At 35.5% G+C, this 15,196-nt stretch overlaps 1 protein-coding gene across 2 annotated transcripts; it reads right to left on the reverse strand.

Moving 5' to 3' along the window:
• Positions 1–853: 853 nt before the first annotated feature.
• Positions 854–14,876, reverse strand: LOC121864894. Of its 2 annotated transcripts, none has more exons than XM_042364060.1 (3): positions 14,502–14,876; positions 11,001–11,147; positions 854–2,023 (listed from the first exon to the last, which is right to left on the reverse strand). In XM_042364060.1, exons 2-3 carry the CDS (start codon positions 11,140–11,142, stop codon positions 1,320–1,322), a joined length of 846 nt encoding a protein of 281 aa, XP_042219994.1. In that variant the 5' UTR covers positions 11,143–11,147; positions 14,502–14,876; the 3' UTR covers positions 854–1,319. The 2 variants fall into 2 exon arrangements, with proteins under 2 accessions (XP_042219994.1, XP_042219993.1); XM_042364059.1 differs by having other exon boundaries at positions 11,001–11,150; positions 14,502–14,869.
• Between the last annotated feature and the right edge of the window lie 320 nt (positions 14,877–15,196).

Here is a 15,196-nt window from a genome sequence, read left to right on the forward strand (position 1 = left end):
GTAAAAGTATCTTCTTTAAGGGGAATGTCCAGCTGAAAATACAATGAAAATTGGAAAATTGCAAAAATATTCAGAAAAATTCCTGAGGAAAGCTGTTGCCTATGGCTATCTGCTTACTTATTTTGATTGCATAATTCGTAATATTTATGTAGCTATGCATAATTATTCTACCCCCCTTCATTTAGAAGGCCCTTCTGTTTACATAGGAAAAGCTGTAGAAAAGTATTTATAATAATATTTTGGTGTAAAACTCAGTATCTGGCACCTTTATAAGCAAGGGCCTTCTAAATGAAGGGGGGTAGAATAATCATGCATAGCTACATAAATATTACAAATTATGCAATCAAAATATGTTAGCAGATAGCCATAGGCAACAGCTTTCCTCAAGAATTTTTCTGAATATTTTTTTAATTTTCCGATTTTCATTCACACTCTCCTTAAAACCTGAATTGGGTAGTGTAACCCTGTAGAATTACAGTAAAATACCCTGTACGTATACAAAAATCTGAACAATCTTGAAAAAATAAAATAAATAAGTAGACATGTGTTTTACCTTCATTAACAATTATGTATATGACTATGTAAATACAGGTACTGTATGTATAATAATTGATCTATATACTGCACATTATACATAAAAACAATACCAAATTACGGCACATTCAGGTGACCTAGTTGCTACTGTCTCCAAGCAATTTAACCTGGTGTGTTCACACGAATCACTACTAGGTTTTTACCTATAACAAAATCATGTGTATCATAAAAATATCCCAAAGTATATAAACACAACTATTCCAACAATATCTGTATGTAGTGAGAAGTAATGGGGTTAGTGGGATAAGGAATGCCATGATGAAATTTACTAAATGTTTTATCTCCACTGCTATGACAGAAATTACACAGAGCATTAAGAAAATCTAAAATATTAATAAATACCCAAGATATATTAAGATCACTGTAATAAGAATATTTATTAGATTTCATGCATAGCAGCCAATTTTGAAACTCGGTCAATCAATCGGAGTATTGTCCCCATACCTGAGGGTTGGCAACCATAGTCCTCCACTCTAAATTGCAGGACACCAAATAAAAATTTTTGCCAGCCAGTCACTGCCATTCTATAAAACTGGCATTTCCAGTAATATGGTGCAATTTAAATATGGGCTTTAATTGTATATCACGTTACAATAAAAATATATAAATCAAAATTCTATAAAAAGTCAGTTTATTCACACTGAGGCACAAATTCAGCACCAACAATTCTTTAATTTCTTTGATTTTATTTAACAGAAACTATTCAGTTGTATCTAACTTATATTTTATAAACATCCATGTATAGATTGGGACTTCAAAAATGGATGAGCTAAAGCTTCTTCAGCTGTTATACGTGAATCAGGATTAGGATCTAGAAGTCTCAAAAGTAAGTGATAGACCAATGGTGGATACAAGCAAGGTCCAGTAACAGTGCTGGAAACATCACCAACTGGGGACACACTACTATTTCTGGACATTTTTTGGGGTATCCCATAGGGTAAGTTTTCTATTACCTCTTTCTTTGAACAAGTTGATGATGTTTTGGCTGTATGGGCATCAGCTTTATCAAAAATGTGCTGACTATCAATTCCTGCAGATGATGTTTCATTTATGTAAGATATTAATTCCTCCCTTGAATAACCAACAAAATATTCATATTGAGATTTTTGAGTTATCTGAACTTTAATCTTCTTTTTTGTTGGTGATAGGTGCATGGTACCTGAAGGCATTAAGTTCTTTTTCTGAGAAATTGAATCCTGCATCTGTGTTCGTTTTTTACTGTGATTTCCTGAAACTTGTGAGGAACTACTTGGTTTTGTAGGAGGTATCAAGCACACACAGATATCTTGCTGATGGCATCCCACACAAGGTTCCATCTTGAGAGTTGCATTGCCACATACTTCTTTATTCACAGTTTTATTACGCAGAATTTCACACACTTTCATTAGATCAAGAGGTTTTTTATCTTCACTACATGTAAGCAGCTTACCTGCAAAGAGATATTATTGTATTTATTTATATATACTGTATATATATTTTTTTGCATGTGAATACCTTGGAAATACAACAAAATCTTTGATGAGAACTTAATTCAAAATAACATGAGAGTGAAAATGGATGGATTGACATAGGAAATCCCATTTATGACCAACAAGAAAGAGCAAGTGACCCGTGAGATTTAAACACCATCTAACCCACTTTTTCTTAAAGACTGAACCTCCTAACAGCAGGATACACCATTCAGTGAGATATTGCCAGACAAAGTTTTTGTTGGGAACAACACTTCCTCACACAGGTGGCTCAAGGTCCAAAATTTAAACCATTTAATTTAAGTCATTCAATAATGAGTGACAAGCATAGTGCTAAGTGCAGGTGGTAAGGAGAAGAAAAAGTGCATAACTATTATACTGGATATTAAGTTGGATGTTATAAACACAATCAAGCACAACTCATCCACTCCTCAAGGTAAGATAAACAAGTGTATAGGTTATAGTTAAATCCTTTTCAAAGGAAGTTTAAAATTAAGAACTTTTTTTTACACTGAAAATACTTTTCTGTTTTGATTTATTGCTTAATAATATCAAAGATACTTTTTCTCTTCTGTAAGTAGAAAACAAATTTAAAGTCTCATCTTTATTCCTTCCTTATTACATTATTTCTTATGAAAGAAATTGTCCTGCTTTGTGTTGCATCAGTGACATTAAACACTCTTGCACTCCTTATCCCCCCTGCTTTTACATGTATTCCTCCCTTAATGCTGTTTCACTGTAAATCGTGTGACTTTGGTCCTTAACCACACATATATCAGGGTTATGAACAGGTTCCGTTCCTAAGGACGTTCTTAAGTTGGAAAGTAAGTACGTTTAAGTCGTAACACATGCTATGTGCATACCGTACTTACAGAACAATGTTTAAAATCCCACTATATTGTAGCCTAAGTCCTTATATACATCTAAAATCACTTAATTTAAAATAAGAGGTGAAATAGAATGACAAAATACAGTAAATGAAAGTAAAAAACAAGTTATCGGGTAAATAAAATACTGTAAATTTAAAGTTTAACCTCATACATACAGGCTGGTGTTCTTAAGTAGGGGACCCCCTGTATACATTAAATGAATCAAATGCCAAAGTTTCCTACTTTAAGTATGCTTCTGCTGTATAACAAAAAATGAATAGGTTTAAACCTATGAGTAGAGGGTCCTTTATTTAGGTTGAGTCCTCTTGCTACAACTCAAGAAATCATCCAAGAAATTATTATGACCAATCTAACATCTTTGTCGTCCATGCTCCATGCTTGACCTAAAATGGCTCTAGTCCTCAAAGAATTATTTCTGTACTAACAAAATGATCTGGACTACATAATATATTAACAGGTATCCTTCATTTAGTATCGAAATGTGTTCCTGAAAACTGACCACTAAACTAGGGGAAAACAAAAAATAATATTAGTGGACCCTGCTGTAAGGAGTATGACAAAAACTGGTGGTTAGCAGTTACTCATGACATATTAGAGGAAACCCTTGTGATTGGTTGAAAAATTTGCAGCTCCTCAAGGTTATGGAGGTTGCAGTGTGACCTTCACTGGAGGTGAGAGAGTATCATGTGTTATGAGATTATCCAAACACTCCCCAGCAGAGAGTGTGTTAGAGCGTCAATTACACCCGACCGGGAAGCCTGTTGGTAGAAGTCTTGTGTGAGGGACTGGCAGAGAGTAAAGGTATAGTCCACTTGGAGATCTCTAGTTGTTTGTGAGGCCAGTTAAAGAGGGGGCAGAGTACTCACTCTCCAATGCAGGACCACTGTCAGCATTAGCTGTAGGGTTCACCCTGTTAGATCTTTGGTTTAATGTAATTAGGTATTGTCTGTGGTTGCAACATGTTTCATGGCTAGGGAAGGCAAGTTAGGATTTATCCTTCATAGGAATATTTTCATAATACACGTACAGTAAGTCCTCACTTAACATCGGCCCGCTTAACGTTCTTTCGGTACTATGTTGCTAAACTTTAGAGAAAAAAAATTCGCTTAATGTCCGGTGACTCAGTACAACGTCGTTTGCATCATCACGGACTGCTTTTTACAGCCCCTCTCCCTGAGGACAAATATTTCATTTACCCTTTTTACAATATGTATTGAGGACGATGTGTGCATGTAAATGAGCAAAAAATAAATGAAGAAAGTTACCACTGTATATCTACCCCAAAAATTAGTTGATAAAAACCTGTACAGTACTTAAATGTACTTATGGAACTAAATTTTTTATCTCTTGTGCAAAATATATGATGTCTTTATTCATATTATCCTCTGTCTTGCAAGGATTCCAACAATGCAATTTATATTCTGATAACTTTGGTATGTGCCATTTTATAAGATAAAAACTTTAAGCCTAAACCACCTTCAATCTTGCAGGAAGTTCAAAGGGGGAGGTGATGTATTATGACAGCTGGCCAACCAAGGTTACCTAGTGGTATGTATTTATCTGTCATGTAGAGGAGCTTTAAGTTTTTCTCTTATAAAATCTAAATGAATGTGACTTTATAGTAATGCATACAAGCACCTCACCAGGCATCACACAAGGAGCTTTGAATTTATGTATATGTAATGTATTTCATGGGGCAAAGGGAGGCTCAGCAATGTAACTTCCCTATTTTATCTATTTCTTATGGGGAAAATTGATCCACTTAACGTTGTTTCATATAACGTTGTGTTTTCAGGAAAGTAACCCCGACGTTACGCGAGGAATTACTGTATGTCCTGTTAGGTGGTGTAACGAGTTATCTGCATTTTGTGGTTATAGTATGTTACCAGTGTAGGATATATTTTCTTCATGTTATCTGTATTTTGTGGGTATAGTATGTTACCAGTGTAGGATATATTTTCTTCATGTTATCTGTATTTTGTGGGTATAGTATGTTACCAGTGTAGGATATATTTTCTTCATGTTGTCTGTATTTTGTGGTTATAGTATGTTACCAGTGTAGGATATATTTTCTTCATGTTGTCTGTATTTTGTGGGTATAGTATGTTACCAGTGTAGGATATATTTTCTTCATGTTGTCTGTATTTTGTGGTTATAGTATGTTACCAGTGTAGGATATATTTTCTTCATGTTGTCTGTATTTTGTGGTTATAGTATGTTACCAGTGTAGGATATATTTTCTTCATGTTGTCTGTATTTTGTGGTTATAGTATGTTACCAGTGTAGGATATATTTTCTTCATGTTATCTGTATTTTGTGGTTATAGTATGTTACCAGTGTAGGATATATTTTCTTCATGTTGTCTGTATTTTGTGGTTATAGTATGTTACCAGTGTAGGATATATTTTCTTCATGTTGTCTGTATTTTGTGGTTATAGTATGTTACCAGTGTAGGATATATTTTCTTCATGTTGTCTGTATTCTGTGTTATAGTATGTATCATGTAGGATATATTTTCTTCATGTTGTCTGCATTTTGTGGTTATAGTATGTTACCAGTGTAGGATATATTTTCTTCATGTTGTCTGTATTTTGTGGTTATAGTATGTTACCAGTGTAGGATATATTTTCTTCATGTTATCTGTATTTTGTGGTTATAGTATGTTACCAGTGTAGGATATATTTTCTTCATGTTGTCTGTATTTTGTGGTATAGTATGTTACCAGTGTAGGATATATTTTCTTCATGTTGTCTGTATTTTGTGGTTATAGTATGTTACCAGTGTAGGATATATTTTCTTCATGTTGTCTGTATTTTGTGGTTATAGTATGTTACCAGTGTAGGATATATTTTCTTCATGTTGTCTGTATTTTGTGGTATAGTATGTTACCAGTGTAGGTGTAGGATATATTTTCTTCATGTTATCTGTATTTTGTGGTTATAGTATGTTACCAGTGTAGGATATATTTTCTTCATGTTGTCTGTATTTTGTGGTTATAGTATGTTACCAGTGTAGGATATATTTTCTTCATGTTGTCTGTATTTTGTGGGTATAGTATGTTACCAGTGTAGGATATATTTTCTTCATGTTGTCTGTATTTTGTGGTTATAGTATGTTACCAGTGTAGGATATATTTTCTTCATGTTGTCTGTATTTTGTGGTTATAGTATGTTACCAGTGTAGGATATATTTTCTTCATGTTATCTGTATTTTGTGGTTATAGTATGTTACCAGTGTAGGATATATTTTCTTCATGTTGTCTGTATTTTGTGGTTATAGTATGTTACCAGTGTAGGATATATTTTCTTCATGTTGTCTGTATTTTGTGGGTATAGTATGATACAGTAAGTTAGGTTAGGTTGTATTATCTTCAGTATTGTCTGAATAAATTATGTTATATGTTTGTGTTGCCAGGTGGCTAATTATGTTTCTTTGTGCTGTCTAGTTATGCCGTGTCAGTTGGGTGCCCTTGTTTATTATGTAAGATGTCATAATCTATATGAGGTACTACCACCTGGGAAGATATTGGAAGCATAATGTGTTGTCGAATGGTAGACCCTGCTGCCACATGGCATCAAAAAAATTGTGACCAAGTCCCAGGTTGCTCATCTGACATTCTGCCTCATTTACACACAACTGTATCTCTTACTTTGACAACATAACATAAATATGTCGTTACTCACTATTTATTTTTTATTATATATTTTTTATTTATGGTTCTTTATTATTGTTATTATTATTTTTTTTTTAATTTATATTTTTTATTATTAATATTACAGTAACATCTCTGTTATCTGGAATCCCTCAAATGCAGAACTCTCCGATAGCCAGAATTGAAATTTTCTCAGAAAATCGTTCCCAAACCCGAAATTTTTTGTAAAATTCCGAGAAAATTTTCCCGATACCCAGAAAATTCCGGGGAAGGGGGATTTTTTTCGGGGTTTGATATATGAAAATTAAGAGCATTTTCAAGAAATTTTGAGAAAAAATTTTCAATACCGCAAAATTCCGGGGATGGGGTATATATTTCTGGCTTTGAGAGATGATGTAATGGGCAATTTCTGGATCTTCCAAGAACATTTTTCCATTACCCGGAAATTTTGGGGGATAAGGGATTTTTTCTGGCTTTGAGAGAATTGTCTCATTACCCGGAAATCTCTCACTCCCAGAAGTGCTCTGCATCAATTGTTCCGGCTAACAGAGATATCAATTATTATTATAATTATTATATTTTTGCCCCCAGGCTCCGATGTGAGCCAATGACCTGTACCCGGGTGGGCAAATGCCCGCAAAGAAAGAAAAAAAGTATTTAAAGTTCAATGTGGAAGAACCTGTGATTTGTGACAGTATTCCTGGAGAGAATCACAAGTCTTGACACCTGGACCTGAATACTGCCATCACAAAGATTATCCATAATCCTCACCCTACTTGAACTCAGGAGACAGGTCATGTGACCCGATTCCTTTGTTTTATGTCTTTCTTCCTTGTTTTGTTCTGTTCGTTGGTTGAAGAGGGTATGTCAGCTCCAAGATTTGGTCTTTTATTTCACCTGTCATCGCCGCTGGCTTTTTATCACTGGTGCCTCAACCCCCCATGCGGCCTGTTAACACGCCAGATGTGACGGCTGGGGGAGAGGTGTTTACCACGTGGGTGCTGAGAGGGTGCATGATGCAGATCACCCTCTTGATAACCCCCCAACCACGCGACCTGTTACCTCGACAAATGTGGCGGCTGAGGGGGGAGGGGGGGTATTTACCACCGGGAGTGTCATCACCACTGGCGTAAGTAATTAGCATCGCCGGGAGTGTTATCGCGCTGGCGTGTGACTACTGGCATCTTACTGCCTTACCCGAACAAAGATTAGGGGGTGGGTGGTGTTTACAGACAAGAGGTCCTGATTCTGCAAAATGCATGGTTTAAAAAGGCGGCGTGGCCGCCTGGACTCCATGAGACTGCCCCCTCAAATGATGCTGTGAGGACCAGCTAGCAGTGGTGAACAACAAGTCCCAATCCTGGCCGAGTGTTCTGTACTTGAACAATTTACACAGTACTATCTTCCCTTGGAACACCATACTGATTCGGATTGACCCGCACTTGTAAGTACAGCCAAAGTGATGACATACCCCTCAGTACTGAAATATTGTGGACTAATTATGCCTACTCGTTCCTGCCTTATCTGGTGCAATAAGACAACGCGGAATGAAGTGCAGCTAAGATTAATAGAGTTATGAACTTTGTATCATGTCATTATGTTCAATAATCAATTATAATTAAGATAAATTGTGTGAGACTAACTAATTATTATATCAGATAGATCACCATGTAGTACTAATGAATGCCTTGTTGTCTGCAGGTTTTGACCACATCAATAAATATTGAATGCATCAAAAGATGGGTTTCAATCATTCCCTTCGACTTGCCCGTCACCTGAACGTCTTTAACTAGGGCGTTTACATCACCAATGTGGGTTTTTAATTCATTTAACAATGTAACCATTACACTTTCGGAATATCATCTACATACAGTGGTCCCTCGGTTATTGAACACAATTCGTTCCAGAAGGTCGTTCGTTAACGGAAAATTTCGTTAGCCAAAACCATTGTTTCAATGGGATTTGGGGTAATTGGTTCCAGTTCACCGAAAATTACATACAAAGTAAAAAAAAAAAAAATGCAGTAAAGTACACTTACTTCGAGGTGTGTATGCAGAAGGCTCCTGGTTGATGATGATGATGATGGGAATGAGAAGTGGGGGTGGAGGAGAAAGGAGAAGAGAAGGAAATGGGGGTGGAAGAGAAATCACCCCATGCTTGATGCCGTCATTTCACCCATAAAATTTTAAGTTCACTAGGTGTAATTCAAGATTATTTTCTTTAAATCAACACTGCACTGCACTATATATTGTCAATATGTTAAATAAATTTCAGAATGACCAAGAATTGTAATGTAAAAACGTAAAAATACTGTGTTCAAAAGACCCACAAGCAAGATGTTTCTTCCACTGAACAGAGATACAAACTGAGGCCTTGGTGGGTGAGTGAAGCGGCTGATGGGCACACCAAAAACTAGTTCTCTGTACTGTAATTATGTTAAATAAGTGTTAAAATGACTAAAAAATTCAATATCAAACTTGGAAAATTATTGAATAGTACAACCTTCTTGATATTTACTCCAATTTTAACGAATGTAAGCCCTAGAACCGATTTCAGATCACCTGAAGAATCATCGCCCAGCTTATTTCACCTAAAGATTAAACCACCCTAAAACTAGTTTGCGAGGATGAGGTTAGGTTAGGATATGTTAGGTTAGATGTAGGTTAGGATAGAATAGGTTTAGGTTAGGTTAAGTTAGCATTAAGGTACAGGCATCCCCCACGTTACGGAAGCCCGGGTTACGGAATTTCGCTCTTACGGAATTTGTAAATTATGACCAATAATTTCGCGTTACAGCCCGTAAATCCGCCCTTATGGAAATTGGGGTAAATTTTAACAAACACAAGGCCTCACACATGCCATTCAGACTGACAAACTTGACAAGTTTTGCCCACCATAAAGACAGTTGCAGCTTTAAACATCACTCACAATGGATCTTGAATATTCCAACTGTAATCAGACATACCTAAGTTGCCTCAACAATTGCAACCCCAGTTGCAATATCAAATTCTGTGTCACCACTAAAAAATAAACAGTAGTCCCTGGTGCACTCTTAAGATTAAGAGAAAACGGACGACTCAGGTGGCTTTGAAGTGAGAGAAAATGGACTCCTTTGACGGGGCACTCAAATAAAGAGACATGGCTAGCACATGTTTTGTGGACTACCCACTATACAATATCCTTTTCATCACTTTGTAATAAACCTCGTCATGCCTATGTGTGTTTCTGATAATTACCATAACATTATATATTCATATATTTAGCGGTTGTACAAACACAAGGCCTGACACATGCCATTCAGACTGACAAGTTTTACCAACCATAAAGGCAGTTGAACCTTTAAACATCACTCACAATGGATCTTGAATATTCAAACTGTAATCAGACATACCTAAGTTGCCTCAACAATTGCAACCCCAGTTGCAATATCAAATTCTGTGTCACCACTAAAAAATAAACAGTAGTCCCTGGTGCACTCTTAAGATTAAGGGAAAACGGACGACTCAGGCAGCCTTGAAGTGAGAGAAAATGGACTCCTATGACGAGGCACTCAAATAAACATACACATAGCTGTATAATGCAATATTAACCCCTAAATTGGTGTTTTAAGAAGGTATATCATAAATTATTTAATGTACTGTATTGTATGTGTTTATAAATGTTTATTTTCATTAATAAAAGTGCTTGAATTACTTTTTTGGGGCCGAAAAAATTCCTTAGGAACGCATCTCCAGCTTTATAATGGAAGTCAATGGGAAAATAGGTTTCGCGTTACGGAATTTCGCGATACGGTCAATTTTCCGGGAACGGAACCCTTCCGTAACACGGGGGATGCCTGTAGTTAATCTTCAGGTGAAATAAGCTGGGGTGATGATTCTTCAGGTGATCCCCGATTTCTGTATTGGCGGACTAATTTTCCAGCTGGTGAGCAAGCCAAAGCATGTCGAAATATTTTCGTAGGAATTTCATAAACCGAATTTTTGTTTGTTAACCGAAATGAAGATTCTTATGGAAGGTGATTCGGTAACCGAAATTTCGTTAACCAAGGGACCACTTTATTATCAGATCACCTCGTAATGTATTATTTACTTTAATATACTGTACTGTATACTGTATTGTATACAGTACAGTATTTTCTTTATCTAAGACACATTACAGTTTAGTAATGATTCACACTTGGAACACAGAATCCTGAATTTTTCCAAGTGAGACGAAGATCACTAAACCAAAAATTGACGATTGTTAAACAAGAAAGGGTGTTAAAAATTTTAAACTCCTAAACCAAAATATCACTAAGTGAATGTTCACCAAATGAGGGATACCTGAATATCCAAATTATTAAACATTAATTGAGTCATGAAGCATAAAATTTGTCACACCATCATTTCCCCTTACCTAACTTAGCAGCTGCTTTCCGAACTGTGTTGGTTCCCAAGAGAGTTATAATCTCTGCTAATGTTGACAAGTCATCTGCTGCTCGGAAGAATGGGTAACGTCCACTCAAAAGACACAACAGAATAATCCCCACAGACCACATGTCAACTGCTGAAAGAATAAAAGTCAAATCATATTAGTATGAAATATTTGATTTGCAGGAGTAGTTGTTAGAGATGCAGCTATGCGTATGTGCTTTCTCTCCTTTAGAAAAGTTTTTAAATTCTTTGATATTTTTTAGTCTTTTCAGGTAAAGTTCTACCATGAAAAAAATTATTCTAAATGAGCTTATTTAGTAGACTCTCCAAATTAGCCCAATGAATATGTCAGTACGGTTTTGAGGGCATTGAGGATAACTTTGGGAATTTTTACATTTAAATTAATGGGAATTGGTTATCAAGTTAACTAGTTCTTTCTTATGTATAATACAGTCGGCCCTTAACATACGCGGGGGTTACGTAACAGAGATACCCGTGGATGTTAAAAATCCGCTTATTTTTGCTGCTCCCCCCCCCAAAAAAAACCCTGGCCCCCCATGTCCTTATTTACCATATATACCTGTGTGTAGTTCGAGTTTTTAAGACCAAATTATTTGGCAAAAAATTGGGGGTCGACCTCTAAACGGGTAATAGTTTCGTTAGGTTGAAAAATATTTACCAGTAACTACCAGTAAACAATGGAAACGATGCACCAACGCACCACCAGCTGTGAGTGTCGGTACAGTTGCCAGGGCAGATCTCTTGCGTCATCATAACAAGCCTAAAGAAGCCAAATCCATGGTATGGTAGCACAGGACGATGTAAAACAAAGTATTCATTTATTAAAGTGTATTTATAGATACTGTACATAAATTTTTTTTCATTACATTTGAAACATCAATCTTTGTTAATTAAATTTGAAACAAAAGAAAACTACGATACCGTATTTTCATTAAAATATTACATCACAAGTATATTTTACCTTTACTGTGACTGAATATATATATTCTCGGAAATAAATATGGAAATGTAATATTTTTGCTGGAATGACGTACATATTACAGTGGAAAGTGGGATAAAATCATGACGAAAACAATGACTTTCGCTTTCTTTCGTTGTTCAAAAGATTTTACCGTAATCGCTTTTCGAATAGTTTTCAGTTAAAAAACTGTTGTACTCGGTCTGTATTACAATAAAATTCTATCCTATCATTAGCCTTATAATCCCACAACTGAAAACCATTCGAAAAGCAATTACGGTAACATCTTTTGAACAACGAAAGAAAGCGAAAGTCATTGCTTTCGTCACAATTTTATCCCACTTTCCACTGTAATACGTACATCATTTCAGCAAAAATATTACATTTCCATGTTCTCAGAAATAAATGGTAGTTTTTTTTTTGAAACGTAATGTACAATATTTAATATTAAAATGCAAAAATAGCTACAGTATAAAAACAATTAATACACCCGTAATGTACTGGCTGGCATCTCCACTCGTCCCTGCTCCCGCCAGTCACTTCCTCCCCGCTCTATCCCTCCGCCTCCTCCACATCGTCACTACTGTCGTATTACAATAATATTCTATCCTAATTCACTTGAATAAATACTACGATACCATATTTCTGAATATTTTCATTAAAATCCATCAAAATCATTTTCCTTGTCATCGTCTTCAACACCAAACAGCTCCTCCCAGTCTTCTCCTTGAACAGGGCTAGAGGGTACGTGTTTTTCGAATCATTTTCAGTTAAAAAAATGTTACATCACATGTATATTTTACCTAAACTGCGCCCGAATGAATATATTCTCAGAAATAAATAGTAGTTTTGCTGAAACGTGATGTATTTCAATGTAAAATAGGATAAAATACATGACGAAAACAAAAGATTTTACCTAACCTTCCGATGTTCAAGAGATGTTACTCGTTTTTATAATAGTTTTCGGTTAAAATACTGTTATATTTCAATGATATTCTATTCATACTGTGCTTGATATAATGCATTTACGGAAATGTAATATTTTTGCTGAAATGATGTACGTATTCCAGTGGAAAGTGGGATAAAATCGTGACGAAAACAATGACTTGCTTTCTTTCGTTCAAAAGATGTTACCGTAATTGCTTTTCGAATGATTTTCAGTTAAAAAACTGTTGCATCACAAGTGAATTAGGATAGAATATTATTGTAATACAAAAGTTTTTTAACTGAAAACCATTCGAAAACCGATTACGGTAACATCTTTTGAACGAAAGAAAGCGAAAGTCATTGCTTTCGTCACTTTCCACTGTAATACTTACGTCATTTCAGCAAAAATATTACATTTCCATATTCTCAGAAATAAATAGTAGTTTTGCTGAAACGTAATGTATTTCAATGTAAATTAGGATAAACTACATGAAAACAAAAGACTTTACCTAAGCTTCCGATGTTCAAGATATGTTACTCGTTTTTTTAATAGTTTTCGGTTAAAATACTGTTATACTAGTGATATTCTATTCATACTGTGCTTGATATAATACATTCACGGAAATGTAATATTTTTGCAACTACAATGCTGATGTCAACACAAGCGTGGTTACAGCGAGACTGACTGAGTGAGGGAGAGCTATGCGTGTGTGTGAGGTTGCTGGAGCGGGCGGTGTCCTGTGTTCGGTGCCGCGCGCGGGTTGAATGGCGCGCGATTTGAATGTACTTCAATTACTTCAATGTACAGAATATTCCTCCGGCGGGGCAATACGCGTATTTGCAAATCCGTGTATGCTAAACCCGCGTATGTTAAGGGCCGACTGTAGTTCATTGCTCCTACACAAAATTATATCTTACTCAATGAAGTTATTATTTTGTAGTGCAATAGATTTTAAATATTTATAAACATCTTCATTCACTCGCAAGTGTTACAGAACTAAGGGAGAAAATTAGTACCTGCCAATCCCTTCCTCAAATAAGCCAAATTGCATTTTGCTTTTCTTGTATTTTCTCATTCTTTCCTCAGAACTTAAAATAATTTTGTGCTAAAATAATTCAACTTATGTATTCTAAAACTGTTTGAGAGGACGACTGACTTCAAATTTTATATGGCAAATTTTGGACCTGGTAATTGCTATGAATTGTGATAAACTTGCTTGCACATGACATGTTTATGACATCTTACTTATCAGTATAAAAACCTGAAAGACTAATACCTCACTCATTCTCAATTCTTCCATGTTGCATGGCAAACCCATATTTTGCCAACATGGATTAAAAAGGAAATAGCAACATGGCCAAATCAAAACTTCAGGTCAACAAGTTTGAAGAGCACACAAACAACTGAGCAGCAACAAGGAAATTTGGGATAATAGAGAATTATGAGCACAACCAACATTATCTGAGGAGTATATGAATGCTGCCTCACAAACTAGCAGGTTTCCAATGTATAATGAAATGATGATATTAGTAATTCACTATTGATAGTGTCTCGCTAAATGTCAAATTCTCACTCACCTGTTCCTTGGTCAGGATGTCGTAAAAGAACTTCAGGTGCTCTAAAGCCTGGGGTGCCTGCCCGAGGTGCCACTTGATTACTTCTACCGGCACATACACCACAAACTCGGGCACTTCCATAACAATGGCAGGAAACTGGTTTCAACACACTTCCAGTTCGGGTTTGAACCTAAATACACAATCATCATAAATATTTAGATTAATTCACATGCAACCATAAGTAATATTTACTGTATGGATCAGAGAGCCACAAAAATACAACTTTTCCTGGTTAGCAACAGTCCACTTTAGTCATCCTGTACACTTTGTGTTTTAGTTCATGGATATTTACTCTTAAGATGCAAACTTTACAATACACAATGTTCACCACTGCTTCCATAACCTACAACATATAAATAAAATACCACATTGTTTTGTGAAAAAAATATAAAATTTTTGAACTAAATTAAAAAAATGTATACTGTACTGTATGCAGGTGCTCCCCGACTTACGACGGGGTTAGGGACCCAAATCCAGGTCGTAAGTCCGACATAGATAAAAAAAAAAAAAAAAAAAAAAAAAAAAAAAAAAAAAAAAAAAAAAAAATCTACAATGAACTACAGTACAGAAAAAGTAATAAATAATGAGGAATGGATACAGTACAGTAAAAGTAATAATTAATGAGGAATGGATACAGTGTGACTGAGCACTTACCT

This window comes from Homarus americanus, unplaced genomic scaffold, assembly GCF_018991925.1.
Source record: "Homarus americanus isolate GMGI-L3 unplaced genomic scaffold, GMGI_Hamer_2.0 scaffold27262, whole genome shotgun sequence".
NCBI lineage: Eukaryota > Metazoa > Arthropoda > Malacostraca > Decapoda > Nephropidae > Homarus > Homarus americanus.

Bases quoted from the DNA above. Each gene is read 5' to 3' on its own strand.
- LOC121864894 (XM_042364060.1), bottom strand. From the start codon at position 11,142: ATGTGGTCTGTGGGGATTATTCTGTTGTGTCTTTTGAGTGGACGTTAC. The intron at 2,024-11,000 runs GTAAGGGGAAAT...ATCTCTTTGCAG, and splicing joins GAAAGCAGCTGCTAAGTTAG to GTAAGCTGCTTACATGTAGT.